Consider the following 20659-nt stretch of genomic DNA (forward strand, 5'->3'; position numbering starts at 1 on the left):
TCTGAGTTTCTTTTTGCTCAAGACTAGAGCTCTACCACATGAGCCAAGCGCCACTTCTGGTTTCTTCTGTTTATGTGGTACTGAGGAATCAAACTCAGGGATTCATGAATGCTAGGCAAACACTACCACTAAGCCACATTCCCAGCCTGATTTGTTTATTTATTTATTTATTTATTTATTTTGGCCAGTCCTGGGCCTTGGACTCAGGGCCTGAGCACTGTCCCTGGCTTCTTCCCGCTCAAGGCTAGCACTCTGCCACTTGAGCCACAGCGCCGCTTCTGGCCGTTTTCTGTATATGTGGTGCTGGGGAATCGAACCTAGGGCCTCGTGTATCCGAGGCAGGCACTCTTGCCACTAGGCTATATCCCCAGCCCCTGATTTGTTTATTTTTAATAGTAAAAAAAAATATGCATTTAGAATTAGCTAGGCTCAGATTATTCCAGATTTGTCAACAACATCCCAAAGCAACATAATCAGGAGCCAGTCAAACATATTTGCCTTTTCTTCTTCATCCCTCCTCATCAGGGTATGGACATTAGTAACACCAGTGGTTGTCTTTTTAAATTTTTTTTATTTATTGTCAAAGTGATGTAAAGAGAGGTTACAATTTCATACGTTAGGCCTTGGGTACATTTCTTGTACTGTTTGTTGCCTCCTCCCTCATTCCCCCCTCTCCCTTTCCCCCTCCCTCCATGAGTTGTTCAATTGGTTACTATTGTTTCCAGTTTTCCAGTTTTATTCTATCTAATCTGAGAACTTGCGGCTGTGCTTTTTTTTTTTTTGCCAGTCCTGGGCCTTGGACTCAGGGCCTGACCACCATCCCTGGCTTCTTCCCGCTCAAGGCTAGCACTCTGCCACCTGAGCCACAGTGCCCCTTCTGGCCGTTTTCCATATATGTGGTGCTGGGGAATCAAACCAAGAGCTTCATGTGTAGGAGGCAAGCACTCTTGCCACTAGGCCATATTCCCAGCTCCTGTGCTTTTTTAATTACTTAGAATCTATATACACATTCTATGTTATGTTTTATATTTGCCATACTTTTATTTACTGGTCATCTTTTAACTCTTAGAGTTAAAATAGAAGCGTGCAAGGCATTGCTTTCACCACACTCCTACTTCAGTTTGTTCTTGTTCTTTTTGCTATATGTCCTCCTAGTACCATACTTACATATAACATACCCTAACTTGCAATCATGTAGTTAATTGTGTGATTGTTATTTATATATGTAGCAGAAGGAAATGACATAAACTCCATGTCAACCCAATTGGCTTAGCTTGTTCACTGTTTTTATTTTCAGTGCTGGATGTAAAGGCCACAAAATTCAAAATATTTCCTAAAGACCAGTACATAATTTTTGTCATGCAACTAAATGTTTAATTTTTACTGAGAATGTTAGAAAATGTCTAGCTATAATTTCTTTTTTTTTCAATTTTTTATTATCAAACTGATGTACAGAGAGGTTACAGTTTCATACATTAGTCATTGAATACATTTCTTGGACTGTTTGTTACCTTGTCTCTAGCTATAATTTCTAAGAAAAACCTCTTTTTTGTGTTTTGTTTTTTTGTCAGTCCTGGGGCTTGAACTCGGGGCCTGAGCACTGTCCCTGGCTTCTTTTTGCTCAAGGCTAGCACTCTACCACTTGAGCCACAGCACCACTTTAGGCTTTTCCTATATATATGGTGCTGAGGAATCTAACCCAGGGCTTCATGTATATGAGGCAAGCACTTTACCACTAGGCCATATTCCCAGCTTGGAAAACCTCTTAAGAGACGGAAGAGTTGTAAGTAACAGCATTTGAAATATTTTCTTTCCATTTAGTAATATATATGTATCACATATTGTCCTACATGCGTAAAGAAAATAAAAAGAATTAATACTATCGTTTATATTTTGGATGTGGGATCGTGATGAGAATTAGGAGGATAGAAGATACAGATAGGACAGACATAATTCACTGTTGCTTGAAAAGATTTTGTAAGAGGGTTAAGATACTTGCATGGTGGCATTACCTCTTCAGGCAGAGGATCAAGAGTTTGAGGCCAGCCTGGACTTCATATTGAGACCTATCACACACACACAAAAAGAAGAGAGGTTGTAGACTAAATATGAATGAAATACATTTTACATAGATGATTTCATAAATAATATATTTCATATTTATTATTTCACTATATCTGAGTCAGTGATGCTTACCTCTTATCCTAGCAAAGCCTTTGAGAGTCTGATAAAAGAGAATGAGAATGAGCATTTATATATGACAGTTTCACATAGCATTTCCAATCTCAGTGAATACCTTGATCTAGGCCAAATATTGTTAATTAGTTTCTGTATTACAAGGATATTTTTAAATGTTATAGAGGCTAAATTAGGAAGTTTTAGTCAAAGTCACTCAATGAGATACCAAGTACATTAAAATGAGGAGTCTCTCCAGACTAGAGTGTGAGGAGGCGAACCAAAAAATAATTCGTGAACGTGATGAATCCAACCATAAGTTAATACAGGGCTTCATGGCCTCCACAGACAGAATGATACACAAACTCCAACAGAAAGAAAAAGAATCCTATAAAAAGATAACTACTCAGCTAAAAGAGATTAGAGACAGCACCCAGAACCAAATCAATGAAGTAAGGAAGTCCATACAGGACCTAAGAGAGAATTGTAGCAGAGACATGGAAGCCATCAAGAAAGATCAATCTGAAGGTAGGGAGTTAAGAAACCAAGTTTTAAGTTTAGGGAGCAGACTGGATGATGCGGAAAATCGAATCTCAGGAACTGAGGACAGCCTAGACATTATGGAGAAAGAACAAAAAACAATACAAAATCAAACCAAAAAGCAAGACAGATCACTTCAGGAACTTCAAGACACAATCAGGAGGCCCAATATAAGACTAATAGCTATTGAAGAAAACCTAGAGAAAGAAGTCAATGGAATAGGCAACTTATTTAACAGAATATTAGCTGCAAACTTTCCAAACATCCAGAAGGACAGTCGTGTCCAGATACAAGAAGCCTTTAGGACCCCAAACAGACCAGATGAGAACAGGACTTCCCATTGACACATTGTAATCAAAACAGGATCAATAGAGGCCAAAGAAAGAATCCTTAAAGCCACTAGGGAAAAGAGAACAATCACATATAAAGGAAAACCAATCAGAATTACCCCAGACTTCTCAGCGGAGACCATGAAAGCAAGGAGAGCCTGGAATGACACTTTCCATATCCTAAAAAATAACTTCCAACCATGAATTCTGTACCCAGCTAAACTCTCATTCATAGCTGAAGGTCAAATAAAAGTCTTCCATAGCAAGGAAAAATTGAACCAATATATCTCCACCAAACCAGCATTACAGAATATCCTCAAAGATGTCCTCCACATCAAAAACCACCAAGACCACAATCAAGACAGGGAACGCATCCTTAAATAAAACTCCAGATTAGTAAAGCAAAAAGGGAAGACACAGCCCCTACAAAGATAGATACGATGAAAGGAATAAGCAATCACCTCTCAATCCTAACTCTCAATGTTAATGGATTTAACTCTCCAATTAAACAACATAGATCGACAAGTTGGATCAAAAAACAAGATCCATCTTTCTGCTGCCTCCAAGAGACTCACCTTGCCAGCAAAAGCAAACATATTCTAAAAGTGAAAGGCTAGAATAAAATCTATCAAGCAAATGGTCTCCCCAAGCAAGCAGGCCAATGTCGCAATCTTAGTATCAGATAAAATTGACTTCAAACTAAAAACAGTAAAAAGAGACAAAGAAGGTTACTACATACTAATAAAGGGATCCCTCCTACAGGAAGACATAACCATCCTAAACATCTACACACCAAATACAGGAGCTCCCAACTTCATCAAACAAACACTACTGACTCTAAAATCTCTCATAGAGGGCTGGGGATATAGCCTAGTGGCAAGAGTGCCTGCCTCGGATACACGAGGCCCTAGGTTCGATTCCCCAGCACCACATATACAGAAAATGGTCAGAAGCGGCGCTGTGGCTCAAGTGGCAGAGTGCTAGCCTTGAGCAAAAAGAAGCCAGGGACAGTGCTCAGGCCCTGAGTCCAAGGCCCAGGACTGACCAAAATAAATAAATAAATAAATAAATAAATAAATAAATAAATAAATAAATAAATAAATTTAAAATCTCTCATAGACCCAAACACATTGATTGTCAGAGACTTTAACACACTACTCTCACCTCTGGACAGATCAACATGCCAAAAACTGAGCAAAGAAAAAAAGAAAAAAGAGGAATCAGCAAACTTGGCTTCTAATCCCAGCTACACCATTAATAAATTTCATGACTGAAAGAAACTTGTACTTCTGTCTTTAGTTTATCCCATGTTAGGCTGGTGTGTAGATTTTAGTTTCAAGTAGACCCGAGAGGGCAAGTTTCCTAAATGTTACTTTGTTTTTCATAAAAAGAAAGAAAAGGCCCAACTTCTTTGAGTTTTATAGATTAAATGAAAAAAATGTAATTGAAAAGCTTTATTAATTCTCAAAAGGTCATAAGCAAATATCATTCATCTCAAGTTGGAAATTAGTTAAATTAGAATTACAAATTGGATCTTAGTTTTTTGAGACAGAATATCACTTTCAAGTACTAACTGGCTTCAAAGTTGGCTGTCCCCCTCATCAGCCTCCTAAGTGCTAGGATTACAGGCATGTGTCACCACACCACATTTAGCTTTATTAATAATTTAAAACATTTTGTTTTATTCTGGAGACCTGTTCAGAAACTAGAACATCAAAATGTTCGTATCAGTTGCTTCCTCCTTGTTCTCATGAACTGAACTATGTTTGTGAATATGTCATATGTCCATATACATTTTTTTCTTGGTGCTTTGTATTCACATTTTTTTCTGAGTTAAATCAGATTTAAACTATATAAGCAAGGACATCTTCATTTCCTAATGTTATGACATGTGGCAATAACTAATAAATCCCAGAACTTCAGAGGAAAACGATTTTGTTTTAAACAGTTCTTGTGGGGACAGAATAATATGGAAGTTTTGTTATAGCAGCATTGCCCTGAAAACAGGGAGATAAGGAAAAACTAAGCTAATAATAACCATATTTTCTGCTTATATCACCTGAACATGTTTGCATACTTGCTACAGTTTTAAGGTTTATAAAGAGTAGTATAGATTAAAGATTGTTTTCTTTCTCTGTTCCTTTTTCCCCCTCTCTTTTTTTTTTTTCTGCATCACTAGGTATTAAACTCGGGATCTCTTATTTTTTTCTTTTTATCCCCCCCAGCTTCATGGGGCTTGAACTCGGGGCCTAGATACTGTTCCCCAGCTTTTTCACCCAAGGCTAGTACTCTACTACTTCGAGCCACAACCCCACTTTGTGTTTTCTGGTGGTTAATTTAAGATAAGAGTCTCAGGAACTTTCCTGTGTGCTAGCTGTGAATCTTGAGCTTCAGATCTCAGCCTCCAGAGTAGCTAGGATTACAGGAGTGCTCCACAAGCACCTGGCTTCACTCTTATTTCTTTAATGTGGGGTCCTTACATATCCTGTAGATCTAAAAATAAGTTTTCACAGTTCTGTGAGCTCTGAAATTTTTAATGTCCCTGAATTGAAGTAAGAATCTATATGTCAAGACATACTTGCTTTCTGTTCTCCTAGAGATTATATCCTAGAAATGATGGACATTGGATAAAAAAATTTAAGCAAGAAACACGTAGACAACAAGTGTTTTACTGAATAGAAATACATCAATAGATTTAAATATGAATATGAATATATAAATATTTATTTATATAAACACATAAATATAAATATGTAAATATATTTAAGCGTAATAGTGGATTTAGAATAGAGGTTATTATAGAGCCTTAAGTGTTCAAGAAAGGCTGCTATGAAGTTGGTATTGTTAGTAACATTTAAGTGACAATGAATGAATCCTAATGCAGAGATTGAAAGGAAGAAGCTGGCACTATGATCCAATGACAGATCTTATTATTTGTAAATCAGATTATGAAATCAGGATTTTATTTTAAATATAATGAAAACTATTTCAAGACTTTAAACCAGAAAATAATGAGACAAGGAAACTCAGTGCTCTGAGAACTCCAGCATTTAGAAATTTTATGAATTCAGAAGAATGGCCAGTGAGTTCATTGGCACTAAAGAATGTGAAAGAACCCAGATACCTATAAACAACAGATATATCAAGAAAACCTGATATTGTGGACAATTTCACATTATAGTGTGTGTGTGTGTGTTGTTATGAAAGCTATTAGAGCACACTTGCATGCATATAACTAAATTTAGAACTAATGAGTCTGGGTGCCTTTGGCTCATGCCTATAATCCCAGCTATTCAAGAGGTTGAGATCTGGGGCTGGGGATATGGCCTAGGGAACTAGAAGGTTAACAAAGTTTATATCAGGTTAAGTTCTCATATGTGATGAGTTTTATGGTTTGGCATATACAGGCCTATTATAATGTATATATCTTGTAATTTTCTGTTAAATTTAGTAATTAAATATATTGAAGTACATATTTTAACTGTTATTTTAATAACATACTGTATTGCATACAAATATAGGCTGCATTAAAGTGCTTTAAGAGGTATCTACAGTTACATAAAACTCATGAATAACTAAACAAAGATCAAAACTTTAAAAGTCTTACTTTATTTTACTACTCCTAGTATATTTGATGATAAAATACTTTAGGTTTTCATTTTAGACCAACTATGTAAAAGTATGAGTAGCTTGATAAATTCTCACAACTGAACAGATCAATTTAGATCAAATAATATGTAAGTATGAGTCCTTGACTGTGAGTGTGTATAAGAAGACCTGTGTGCGTGTGTATATATAAGCACTTTCTAAAAATGCTTACCTACATGTTGGAAGTTAATTAATCAGTAACTTACAAAGTTCCACAAAGATATAGCTGTACTTTTACTTAGGGACAAAGTGTACATTATGTATGTGTGTGTATATGTGCATATTTATATACATATACATATATGTGTTTATGGGATACACACACATACACACACACACACACACACACACACACACACACACCGGCTTATTAAGGTGTCTGTGTTCTCCAGAGAGTACTTGAGAGACATTGGTTCTTCAGTATTGACTTCAAGTATCACCTTAGGCAATTTGTCTCATCTTTGTAGGGATTATGCCTCATCGCTCAAATGAAGGAATGAGACTAGATGTTTTATTATAACTCATTCTGTAAAAGTACAAAAAGATGAATTGCTGACATTAAAGTAAAATGAAAGATTATAGACTAGAGACTGGACTTACGGTTCCTTTCAACATTTATTTGGAATGAAAGACATGGTTCTTAATTTTTTTTTCTTTTTGTTTTCCAGGTTATATTTCACACTATGTGCTGACTGTATCTACAGAAGATATTTAAAAAAAGATAAACTTTTTTCAAAGATTTTGATTCCAGTGGAATCTTTGCTTTAGATTTGTGTGAGTGTGTGTGTGTGTGTGTGTGTCTGTGTGTGTTAGTGAATTGTAACTCCAGTAGCAATGCCTGTACAAGCTCCACAATGGACGGATTTCCTCTCCTGCCCAATTTGCACTCAAACTTTCGACGAAACAATTCGAAAGCCCATCAGTTTGGGCTGTGGCCATACTGTCTGCAAGATGTGCCTGAATAAACTCCACCGCAAGGCTTGCCCTTTTGATCAGACCACTATCAATACAGACATTGAGCTCCTCCCCGTGAACTCAGCATTGCTGCAGCTAGTAGGTGCTCAGGTAAGATGTGTGACTTAATTTTTAAATTTGCACGTGTGTGTTACGTGTATTGTGTGTTCTTCTGGCGTGAAAACCTGTGGAATCAAAATTGAATGACATTGCTTTAGGTGTAATTATTTTATTCAGTGTGTTAGGAGATGTGATAATCCAAGGTTTTCAGTCACTGAATAAAAATCTCCATTTAATCTTGAGGTCAGTTTTTCAACAACATTAGGTGTTTAGGTTACTAGGTAACCTTAGAGGTAAGTCATAAGGACTTCTTAGAAGGAAACTATTCATAAAAATGTTTAACAGCCTTGTGCCGGTGGCTCACGTCTATAGCTACTCAGGAGGCTCAGATCTCAGTATCATAGTTCAAAGCCAACCCAGGCAGGAAAGTCTGTAAGACTCTTCTCTCCAATTAACCACCAGAAAACCAAAAGTGGCACTGTGGCTCAAGTGGTAGAGCACTAGCCTTGAACTGAAGAGCTCAGGGACATTGCCTGGGCTGAGTTCAAGCCCTATGACTGACAAAACAAACGAACAAAAAATGTATAGCATCCTCAGTAGGAAAAGTAAAGCTACTTCAGGAAGTTTCCTTAGTAGATAATAACTGAAATAGAAGATGAGAAAGGTGACAGGGACTGTGGAGCATAACTTTTGGGAACTACCTACAGAGAACAGGAACAAATATTCCTGGATATTTAAATATGAAAGTAATTTGGTGATTCGGAAGGTAATACTTTGAAAGTGTTACATAAGTACTTAAATTAGAGATCCATGTGCTCACAAGTTTTAAAGCCAAGAGAGGCATGGTTTTGAGAACTAAATAAAATATCTAGATGAAATTATCCCATATATTTACCTTAAAAGATTAATCTTCCTGAAAATTGCTAAAATACAGCAAAGGATGATATTTCATATGTTGGAGATTAAAGAGAATTATTTTCTAGAGTAATTTATTTAAAAGGAATGTTTACAAGCCTACTTTACTTAATTTGTTTTTGTTTTTGTTTTTGCCAGTCCTGGGGCTTGGACTCAGGGCCTGAGCACTGTCTCTGGCATCTTTTTGCTCATAGTACTCTACCACTTGAGCCACAATGCCACTTCTGGCCTTTTCTATATCTGTGGTGTTGAGGAATCAAACCCAGGGCTTTGTGTATACGAGACAAGCACTTTTGCCACTAGGCCATATTCCCAGCCCCTACCTTACTTAATGTTATACTGGTACTTCTAAGTATTTGCTGAAAGGGAATTTTAGTTGATCCTTTCTATTTTCTTTCTGATCTTAATTTTTTATTTAATAAAAATTCTCTTTTTATATTGAAAAAATCTAGTATGGTGTTTTGGAAAGTTTTTTAAATAGTCTCATTGGAATTACAATGTTAGGAATAATTACATTTAACAGCAAACAGATTCTTTTAAGCTGTGAGAGGTAAGGACTTCAACAAAGTTCTTGGATATAAAAATAAACATGTAAAAATAAGTTAACATTTCTGCATAACAATAAACAATCAAGAGGAAATTTAGAAGATATCATCAAGAAACCTGAAATACTTTAAAATAAATTTAATTAATGAGGGGAGTGAAAGACTCAATTCTATATAACATGAAACTAAACATGAAAAAATGAAAAAAAATTTATTCATTAATTGGCATTCTTGATATTAAAATAACAGTGCTATCTAAACCAATCTATAAGTTTAGTACAAGCTTAATAAAATTCCTCTGCTATTCTGAATTAAAATTTTCTTTTTTGTGACATGGAATCAGATTCAGGGCCTTGCATATGTTAGGCCAAACATATCCCCCATGCCTACGCTATAAATTCAATGTTTTGTTTTGTTTTAGGTCTTAGACCAGGACTCAAACTCAGTACCTGGCATTTTCACTCATTGGCTGGTGTTCTACCAACTGAGCTATGCTTCCAAAGCATAAATTCAGTTTTTAACTGATACATAAGAAAAATTTAAAAATAGCACTGGGTGCCAGGAGTTCATGTCTATAATCCTAGCTACTTAGGAGTCTGAGATCTAAGAATCAAGGTTTATCTCTAAATTATCTAGCAAAAAGCTGGAAATGGACCTGTGACTCTACTGGAAGAACACTAGCCTTAAGGAAAAAAAGCAAAGGGCAGCACACAGTACCCTCAGAAAAGAGAGAAAGCGAGAGAGAGAGAAAGAGAGAGAGAGAAAGATTGCAAGAGCAGTATAATATTTTGGTTTGTGTGTTCATTGTATAATTTTCAAACTAGGTTAAATTTGTCTACTCAAACTTGACAGCAAAGGAAGGTTGAAAAGATAATCCACAAAATGAAAAAGTATTTGTAAGTCATATTCTGGTAAGAAATTAATATGCAAAATATATACAGAACAATTCAAAAAGCATAAACAGCGTTTCATTTAAAAATTAATCTACTTAGGAGTTTGAGATCTAACAATCACAGTCTAAGACCAGTCAAGGGCAAGATTCTTGTCTTCATTTAACTAGCCCTCCCCTAACAAAGAAAGCCAGAAGTAGAGCTATAGCTTAAGTGATAGAGTGGTAGCCTTGAGCAGAAAAGCTCAGGGATACCACCCAGGCCCTGAGTTCAAGCCCTGATCCAGCCCTCACAAAAAAATTGTCAAAGGACAATCATCACCAGTTTCACTTTGTTTATGACCTTCATCTTGGTCTTGTTAGAAAGATGGGGTACCTGGCTCAGGCTTTGGTTTTTTGGTGGATAAGCATTTCCTAGAAGGAAATTTGCACAGTTTGTTTCTCCCCTATGAAAGTTATTTCAGCCACAAACTAATGTATTCTAATGTTTTAATTTCAAAATAAAAGCACAGTTTGTTTTTCCCCTATGAAAGTTATTTCAGCCACAAACTAATGTATTCTAATGTTTTTGGGTTTTTTTCAAATTTTTATTATCAAACTGATGTACAGAGAGGTTACAGTTTCATACGTTAGGCATTGGATACATTACTTGTACTGTTTGTTACCTCGTCCCTTGTACACCCCCACCCTCCTCCCCCTTTCCCTTTCCCCCCATGAGGTGTTGAGTTCACTTACACCAAACAGTTTTGCAAGTATTGCTTTTGTAGTTGTTTTTCTTTTTTTACCCTGTGTCTCTCAATTTTGGTATTCCCTTTCAATTTCCTAGTTCTAATACTAGTATACATGGTTTCCAGTATTCTAATGTTTTAATTTCAAAATAAAAGAAACTTATTTGGAGAAAGAAAAATGACTGAGGGGGGCTGAGAATACAGCTCTGTGTTAGAGCACTTGCCTAGCATGCTTGAAGTTCTGGGTTTAATTTCCAAAAGAAAAAAAGAAGAGTAAAAAGGCTTGAGTATCAGTTTTCCCTAAGCAAGTGTTTATTAACACAAAATGATGACCACCAACCCAAATCAAAACCAGAAAATTACCACTTTATATTCTCTAGAATGCCTACTATCAAAAATGTAGAAAATAAAAAGTGATGGGACAAATACGAAGAAATTGAAACTCCTATTCATTTTTGGTTGAAATTTAAGATAGTGCAACAAATATGGAAGATTATATGGTAGTTTCTAAAAGAAAATTGAAATTGGAATTACTCTATATAACTGTCCCATCAATTCTACTTAGGTGTATGGACCCAAGGAAATTAAATCATAGCCTCAAAGATATTTGTACACAAATTTACAACAGTGTTATTCAGAAGAGCCAAACTGAGAATAACCCACAGAGTCCATTGATAAAAGACTAAGTAATGTAGTATTATTTAGCTCATGGAAGAGAATGAAATCCTTATGCATATAACAGTAGGACAAACCTTGAAAACAGTACAGGTGAAATAATTAAACACAAAAGGAAAAATTTTGAGTGTTTCAACTCAGACAAAATATCTAGAATAGGCAAAAGTCATAGACATATAATGTAGAATATAGAATTTACCCAGGGACCAAAGGAAGAAGAGAATGAGGAATTTATGGTTTCTTGGGTATAAAATTATTTAGGATGATGAAAATGTTCTGTAAAAGTAGTGGTGATAGTTAGAAAGTATGCATATACTAAGTGTACTTTACACATCTAAAAGTAGTTAAAATCATAAATTTTCTGTTTACGTATTTTATCCCAATGTTTTATAAAAATATACCATCACCAAGTGAGCTTTGTCCAGAAATACAAGGTTGGTTAAACTCCTAAAAAAAAAATCAGTGTATTATACAATAGCAATAGAATTTTTCTTTAATGTACATATCTAGACAGCTCAATAACCACAGAAAATGCATTTGGCAAAATCTTACACCCTTCCATAATTTAAAAAAAAAAAAGCTAAGGAAATTGGAAAAGAAGGAAATTCTTTTGTCAGTTGTGGGGCTTGAAAAAAGTGACAGGTAGTGCCTGTGAGTGGGCTTGAAGGAAATTTCTTTTTTTTTTTAATTTTTATTATCTTTAAATAGTTGTACAAAGGAATAGTCATTTAACAAAGCAGTTCACAAATTTGACACACCCTTAGTTTTCTCATCCACCTTGACCCATCCCTCCCCTTACTTTTTAAAATTTTGTGGTATGTACAATAAATTCTTGACTGCATTCTCCCCCATTCCCCTCAAAACCATCTACCTCTCTACCCTTCACCCCACCTCCCTCTTGCATGTATCCATTTCTTGGTGAAAATTTTGTTGAGCTAGGAAATTTCTTAAATTGGGTAGATATAATGTATGAAAAACTCACTGCTAAAGTTAAAATTATTGAGAATGGCTGATTCTAGGACAAGAAGTATTTAGAATGAGGCTGAAGTATCTTGTGCTAGAAAGTATAATGTTTAAATACATATGAAGTGATGGGGCCATGTTAAAGACATAAAAGAATTGGAAAATTTTTCAGTGGCCAAAACTGAAACAGTCTCAACAAAATAAAATATATTTATTGGCTTGTAACCCAAAGAATTAAAAAAAAAAAACCCAAGAGTCTATGTGTATTAAATTTTTTGCTTGGTTTTGTTTTTTGCCAGTCCGGGGCTTGAACTTAGGGCCTGAGCACTGTCCCTGGCTTCTTTTTGCTCAAGGCTAGTACTCTACCACTTGAACCACAGCACCACTTCTGGCTTTTTCTATATATGTAGTGCTGAGGAATCAAACCCAGGGCTTCATGTATACGAGATGAGCACTTTTACCACTAAGCCATATTCCCAGCCCTGGTATATTAAATTTATATGGAGGGAATAAACATTTCCCATGAAGAATTATTTAGATATACTACCTTAAAAGAGATAAAATAAAAATGTAAAGCTATACATAATAACTCTCAAAAATGCAATTAGTTGAATTTGAGTGGACTGATAGTAAGCACTAGGCTAGTAAGTATGAAACTCTTTGAGTCTGAACCCCAGAAGTGAACCACCACCCCCAAAAAATGTGATTAGGAGGTTGTCTATCTACATGTTGGAAGTTAAATGATCTGTAACTTATGAAGTTCTACGAAGATATAGCTCTACTTTTACTTAGGGATTTATAGCTCCATTTCTTTTTATGTGTGTGTCTATGATTTGATTTCATTCAGGTTCAGGCAACTGGTAATGGAACTCCTATACCATAAAAAGTATTTCTCAGTGTAGGATGATGACCTAGTAATTAGGAGAAGAGCTATATCAAAAGAGTTATCTGGTATATGAAGGACACTTGAAAAGAGTATACAGCTCATTTTACATATTTTAAATATTAGAATACTAAATCACATACATAAGAACGTAGAATCATATAGCTATTTCAAACTTCTGGTGTTTCATATAGGTATGTAGGTGAGGAAAAAGCCCACAGAACTAAAATCAGTATCAGTGCAGATACTAGACCTTGAACTTAGCTTTCTTTTCAACTCCACTCAGGCTCTGCACAGAAGATGCAGAAGGAAAAAAGAAAAGGCTTTTTCTTTCATCTATCTTTCACCTATGATTTGTCCTTTTATTGTATGTTGTACCGAAAAACAGTTGGCCCCACGATACCATGACATTGTTACAACCATAAGTCTTGTTATTAAACATAGAAGAATTCATAGTTATTTCTTAGTTATCCAACATACCATGTAAGTATCATAATGCTTGAAGAAAGGAGGGTAAGTAAACATGGGGAAAAGAAAAGGAGATAAGACATGAGGAGAGGTAGCTCTTCTGTCAATGCCTATATAAGACTCAGCCCAGGGCAAATGCTCAGTAAATATACAGCCTTGGAATGACCAGACCAATAGGAAAGAGTAGGAGAACTATTTTTTAAAAGGAACTACAGTTTAGATTATCTCAACTTTTCTCTTACCCTGAAATTATTCCAGAAGAAGCAAAGTGCTTTAGAGAAACTACATTTCAAAAAATTCTAATTTACTATTTATCATACTTCTGAAATTTTAACTTCTTTTAACTCTGTGACATTGTGGTAATTGATTTTGTTTTGTTTTAGCTCATTTCCTTAACTCAAACACTCACATTAAGTTTCATCACATGTCTGAGTGAAAATGTGGTAATCTAACATATTGTAATAAAATGGCACTTTTTCTGTAAGGTCTTATTCCAAAAAAATCTATAAACTGAGTGTTTGGTTCACTAAAATCAGAAAAACATATAAAGAACATTATACAACATACTGGTACTTCACAAACTATTCAAGTCATGAAAAACAAGGAAGGCTAAAAGAAAATGTTTAAAGTTAAGAAAAGCTTAGAGAGATATGAATATAAGATGCAGTGTGATATGCTGCGTGGAATCTTGGAAGAAGAGACGAAATAATATATTAAATATGGCTTATTAATGTTAACAAATGATAACAGTGTAAGATGTTAATACTATTGAAAGCTAGTTGCAGGGTAATCGGAATTCTCTGTACTGTCTACCATTTTTCTGTAAATCTAATTTATCCCAGGATGCATTTGTTAATCTGATTTAATCATTCTAAATTGCAAGTATGTATCAAAAGAGCACATTGTACTTCATAAGTATATAAAATTAATACTTATTTAGAAGAAAAGTTAAATAACAATCACCAGGTTCTATAGTCCATTGAGCATTAAAAAAATTAATTAAAAACTTTTTTTTTGCCTTTTTTTTTTTTTTTTTTTTTTTTGCCAGTCCTGGGGCTTGAACTCAGGGCCTGAGCAATGTCCCTGGCTTCTTTTTTGGCTCAAAGCTAGCGCTCTACCACTTGAGCCACAGCGCCACTTCCGGCTTTTTCTGTATATATGGTGCTGAGGAATCGAACCCAGGGCTTTATGTATATGAGGTGAGCACTTTACCACTAGGCCATATTCCAAGCCCAAAAGTTAATTACAAATTTTTTGAAAAACCTATTAGTAACCTGTTACTTTCTACTCAGTAGAATTACTACCAAAAAAAAAAAGAAGAAGAAAAAGAAGTATATGGTAGATATGGAAAATAGTCTTTGAGATATTTCCAAAAGATTGAACATAGGAGTTTCCACTAGTAGGTGTATATGTACCCCCAAAACATATACATATAAAAACTGTACAGAAATGTTCATAGAAGCATCATTCATAGTAATGAAAAACTAGCCTTAAAGTTTTATCAGTTGATGGCTACATAAATAAAATATGGTATAGTAACATACTGGACATTATTCAATAAAAATAAATTAAGTACTGATTTGCACCTCAACCTTGGTGACCCTTAAAAATATTATGCTAAGTAAAAAAAGAAAATACCACCTATTATATGATTTTATTATTTTGTTTATATGAGAAGTACATTATAGACAAATCAGTAGAAGCCATAGAATACAGTGTGGGGAAGAAGAGTTTGAGGTTTATTTTATTTTATTTTATTTTTTTGCCAGTCGTGGGCCTAGAACTCAGGGCCTGAGCACTGTCCCTAACTTCCTTTTGCTCAAGGCTAGCACTCGGCCAACTTGAGCCACAGCACCACTTCTGGGCATTTTCTGTATATGTGGTGCTGAGGAATCAAACCCAGGGCTTCATGCATACGAGGCAAGCACTCTTGCCACTAGGCCATATTCCCAGCCCCTTGAGGTTTCTTTTTAGATAGGAAATGTTCTAAGATTAGTTGTAGTGGTAGTTATTCAATTGTGAATGTACTAAAGATCATTGAATTATGTAATTTATACCAGTCAATGATATGGCATGTGAATTTTTCTCTCAGCGTGGGGGCAGAAATTCAGCAAATAAGCTAGGCATGTGGTACATACCTTTAATCAAAGCTATGTAGCAGACCACATGTAGGATCTTAGGCAAAAATGAGAAATGACTGTCCAAAGGTAATAAAAGCTAAACACCTGCCTAGCAAGAGCAAGGCACTGATGTCAAACCAAAGTACTGCCAAAACCAAAAATGATAAAACAATGGAGTAGATTGGTGTGTGTGTAAGGAAGGTATTTTGAAAGAATTTAGTTAATTTCCTAGGTGTGTGATACAGCACAAAAATTGTCCATACATAGGCTGTACTGATTGAAGCATTTACTTGGTTTATTCATGAATACTTAGAACTTTTTTGTGGCCACAGGTTCCTGAGCAGCAGCCCATTACTTTGTGTAGTGGGGTTGAAGATACAAAGCACTATGAGGAAGCCAAGAAGTGTGTAGAAGAATTAGCATTGTACCTGAAACCTCTCAGCAGTGCTAGAGGTAAACCTGATTAATTGACTATGCTAAGTATGTATCTATAAAAATAATTCCACTGAGGTAGAGGCCAGTGGCTCATGCCTTCTAGTTACCTGGCTGAGAGCTGAGGATTGAGAGTTAAAGCCAGTCTGAGCAGAAAAGCTGCTGAGACTCCCATCTCCAATTAACCAGCAAAAAAGCTGGCCTGAGGATTGTGGCCCAAATGTAGAATGCTAGCCATGAGCATAAAAGCCCAGCAAGAGCATGAGACCCTGAGTTCAAGCGTGGGTCCAGTACACACATATATATGTGCAATACTATCATTATAAAAACTAAGCTATAAGTAAATACTAAAGAATAAGTACTTGAGTGAAAGTACTGCTAGAGATTGAACTAAGGCATTATAAGTGCTAGGCAAGCATTTTACCACTGGCTATACCCCCACATATTAAATGCTAATGACATTTAGTTATTGTAACTTACTTCATGCTAAGTAATATTACAGGGGCTGGGGATATGGCCTAGTGGCAAGAGTGCTTGCCTCGTATACATGAGGCCCTGGGTTCAATTCCCCAGCACCACATATACAGAAAATGGCCAGAAGTGGCGCTGTGGCTCAAGTGGCAGAGTGCTAGCCTTGAGCAAAAAGAAGCCAGTGACAGTGCTCAGGCCCTGAGTCCAAGCCCCAGGACTGGCCAAAAAAAAAAAAAGTTATATATATATATATATATTACAAACCACATAATATATTGTAGTTAGTTTACATATTTGATGTTGGGAATAATGAATGACTGTAGATGTAAGTGTAAGTACACTAGTATACCATCCACTCTGAATAGTTGGTCTTTTTCTGCCTTTAAATTTGTATCTATAAGGTGTAATAAAAATGAAGTTGCCATTACCTCCCAGAAAGGGCTTGTGATACAGCTGTAAAAGGAAGATGAACCACTAGCAAAGATGCGTTGAACTGTTTTTATTCCAGTTTTACTCATTAATATTTTCTGCCCTTGTTTACTTTTCTTCTGCAATTAAAATTAATAATGAAGCCAGGTGTTGTGGTTCATACCTATAGTCTCAAGTACTCAAGAGACAGAAGCAAGAGGACCTTGAGTTTGAGGCCAGCGTGGGCAAAGTTAGAAAGACCCTGTGTCAAAAAAAATAAAAGAAGAACTGAGGGCATGGCTTAAGTGGTAGAGAACTAGACTTACATGTACAGGTTTGATCCCCAATGCCACGCAAAAAAAAAAGGTGTTTTGAATGTTATAATATATAGTAAATTTACATGAAGTAATATTTACATGTCGACTTGTATAATTTTAAAAACGTTAACTAAGTTTCACTTTTATAGTTTTATTGTTTATTTTAAATATTCAGGTAGGACCAAAAATGATCCAGAAACCAGCACATTAGAAGAATTTCTCTTGGATTGTAAAATTACACTGTAAACCCAGAAATAACTTCTTCATTCTCTTCTAAAGGAGTGGGTCTGAATAGCACTACTCAGAGTGTTCTGAGTCGCCCAATGCAGAGGAAGCTTGTGACACTGGTCCATTGCCAACTAGTGGAAGAAGAAGGCCGGATTCGTGCCATGAGGGCAGCTCGATCTTTAGGTGAACGAACAGTTACAGAGCTTATTCTCCAGCATCAAAATCCTCAACAACTCTCTTCCAACCTTTGGGCAGCAGTCAGGGCCAGGGGCTGCCAGTTCCTTGGACCAGGTAGGTATATGATTAAAATTTGGGATTTCTTTTTGTATTTCCTTTTTTTTTTTTTTTTTTTGGCCAGTCCTGGGGCTTGGACTCTGGGCCTGAGCACTGTCCCTGGCTTCTTTTTGCTTGAGGCTAGCACTCTGCCACTTGAGCCACAGCGCGACTTCTGGCCATTTTCTTTACACGTGGTGCTAGGGAATTGAACCCAGGGCCTCATGTATATGAGGCAGGCACTCTTGCCACTAGGCCATATCCCCAGCCCCCTTTTTGTATTTCTAAAAGTATAGTTTATAAACTTTTAAGTGATGTACAGAAAACTGACTCCTTGAGATGTTCTGTTATTAACAAGTAACATCCCACTTCACAGTCCTGGCTTGAGTAATTCTGTGTATGTGAAGTATACAGAGAACCTAATGCCAAAAGTTTATTCATTTGGAGAAATTTTTTACTTATTTAAAGTATAGTTGTAAATATCATTTTTGTTTTGTTCATTAATTGATATTTGCAGAAACTATTATATATTACTCTTTGTATAAATGGATTTATCTAATCTACTACATGTGATAAAATCTGGTCCCATCCAATTTTTACTAGCAATGCAAGAAGAAGCACTTAAGCTGGTTCTACTGGCATTGGAAGATGGTTCTGCCTTGTCACGAAAAGTGTTGGTTCTTTTTGTGGTGCAAAGGTTGGAGCCACGGTTTCCTCAAGCTTCTAAAACAAGCATTGGGCATGTTGTTCAGCTCCTTTATAGAGCCTCCTGCTTCAAGGTATGAACTTAAATTTGTCTCTCAACTTGAAAGGAAACAGTGTCTTTTCCCAAAACATAAGTGGTAAAACATTGAGTTTAAGGAAGTTACCTATACATTTTCAGAAATATCTGAGCTGCATCTTTTTTCCCACTGAGGTTGGGGTTTATGTTTTTGTTTTTTTTTTAAACTTTAATTGTATAAAGGGATTTCAGTTCAGCATGTGAGTTTCTGAGTACAGTGCTTGATCAATGTCACCCAGTTTTTCTTTAAAGAAAATCTGAGGGTCAGGGTTCAAAAAGGAAACCCATGAGACTCTTACATCCAATTTATCACCAAAAGCAAGACATAGAGATATGGCTTACATGGCCAAGTGCCAGCCTTGAACTAAAAATGCTGAGGAATAGTGCCCAAACCCTAAGTTCAAGCCCAGTACAGGCAAACACACACATACAAAATCTAGTGTGGAATATTTGAGTTAAATTCTTATTTTTATTTATTTATTTTTGACAGTCCTGGGGCTTGAACTCAGGGCCTGAGCACTGTCCCTGGCTTCTTTTTGCTCAAGGCTAGGACTCTACCACTTGAGCCACAGTGCCACTTCTGGCTTTTTCTATACATACATATGTGGTGCTGAAGAATCAAACCCAGAGCTTCATGTATATGAGGCAAGCACTTTACCACTAGGCCATATTCCCAGCCCAAGTTAAATTATTTTATATTGTTGAGTTTTGGTAGGCATCAGAAGTTCTTTGCAGTACTGGAGATTGAATTCAGAGCTTCATTGCTTGCTAGGCAAGTGGTCTACCACTGAACTACATCTCCAACTTAAATTTATTGGAAGAGACTATTTATTTCTACTCAGACTATAGACAGAATTGGTTTTTAGGAGAGCATCACTGAAGAAGGAGTAATTTTCATTTGGAGATATAATTCCATATACACAGTCTTAGAGCTCTAGTTACCATTTCTAGTTACCATATATGATAATGCTGGATGTGTTTTCTCTCTCCTTCTTTCTTCTTTCCTTCCTTGCTTCCTTCCTTCCTTCCTTCCTTCCTTCCTTCCTTCCTTCCTTCCTTCCTTCCTTCCTTCCTTCCTTCTTTCCTTCCTTCCTTCTTTCCTTCCTTCCTTTTCTCATGTCCTGGGGCTTGAACTCAGGGCCTTGGCACTGTCCCAGAGCTTCCTTTGTGCAAGACTAGCAAAGCACTCTACCACTGGAGCCACTGCGCCACTTCCAACCTTTTCTGTTTATGTAGTACTGAGGAATTGAACCCAGGGCTTCATGCATGCTAGGCAAGCTCTCATCACTAAGCCACATTCCCAGCCCTGGATGTATTTTCTTATATCACAAATTGAATTAGCACTGCTAATTAGCATTGCTGACCACTATGTATCATTTATTGTTTATCCTATTTTACTTTGCTGACTTATTACAGACAAGGTTTCTTGCTTCTGACATAGTCCATAACCAGTACTTCATAGTCCTGCTAGGTATAAGGAAATCCATTCCTAAAATTTCCAAATTCCCTCATCTGATACTATATGGAAAGTGGGTCTCAGTTTTCCTTCAGGGCTCTCAAATCCCATAACTAAAATTACTTTAACTGGGTCTGATTGTTACTAAATACAGTAACTTCTGATGAGGTTAGATTAATGTAGTTTTGCAGTATAATTTGTCAAGCACTTTAGAATGTCTGTCTGCTTTTAGTGTTGATTGTTCTCCATTAACAATAACAATTAATGTCCAATTAGAAGTTTTCTTTAATTTTTTTCCACTTTAGGCATTCCTTTTAGTAACATGTATCTATGTATCTGTGTTCTGTCTGTAGAACAGTTTGGTCCTAGTACAGTATAGCTCCAGGACTTCAGACATGCAT

The 20659-nt window shown here is 36.1% G+C and overlaps 1 protein-coding gene across 2 annotated transcripts in view; it reads left to right on the forward strand.

Annotated features, from left to right (window-relative positions):
• Window positions 1-20659, forward strand: part of Rc3h1 (ring finger and CCCH-type domains 1) — an 87307-nt gene that overhangs the window by 23098 nt on the left and 43550 nt on the right. For both annotated transcript variants that reach the window (XM_048356462.1, XM_048356461.1), the window contains exons 2-5: window positions 7361-7757; window positions 16225-16345; window positions 17800-18039; window positions 18625-18800. In XM_048356462.1, the coding sequence (XP_048212419.1) occupies window positions 7527-7757; window positions 16225-16345; window positions 17800-18039; window positions 18625-18800 (768 nt within the window). In that variant the 5' untranslated portion in view covers window positions 7361-7526. The remainder of the gene's footprint in view (window positions 1-7360; window positions 7758-16224; window positions 16346-17799; window positions 18040-18624; window positions 18801-20659) is intronic.

Source organism: Perognathus longimembris, chromosome 11 (genome assembly GCF_023159225.1).
Source record: "Perognathus longimembris pacificus isolate PPM17 chromosome 11, ASM2315922v1, whole genome shotgun sequence".
NCBI lineage: Eukaryota > Metazoa > Chordata > Mammalia > Rodentia > Heteromyidae > Perognathus > Perognathus longimembris.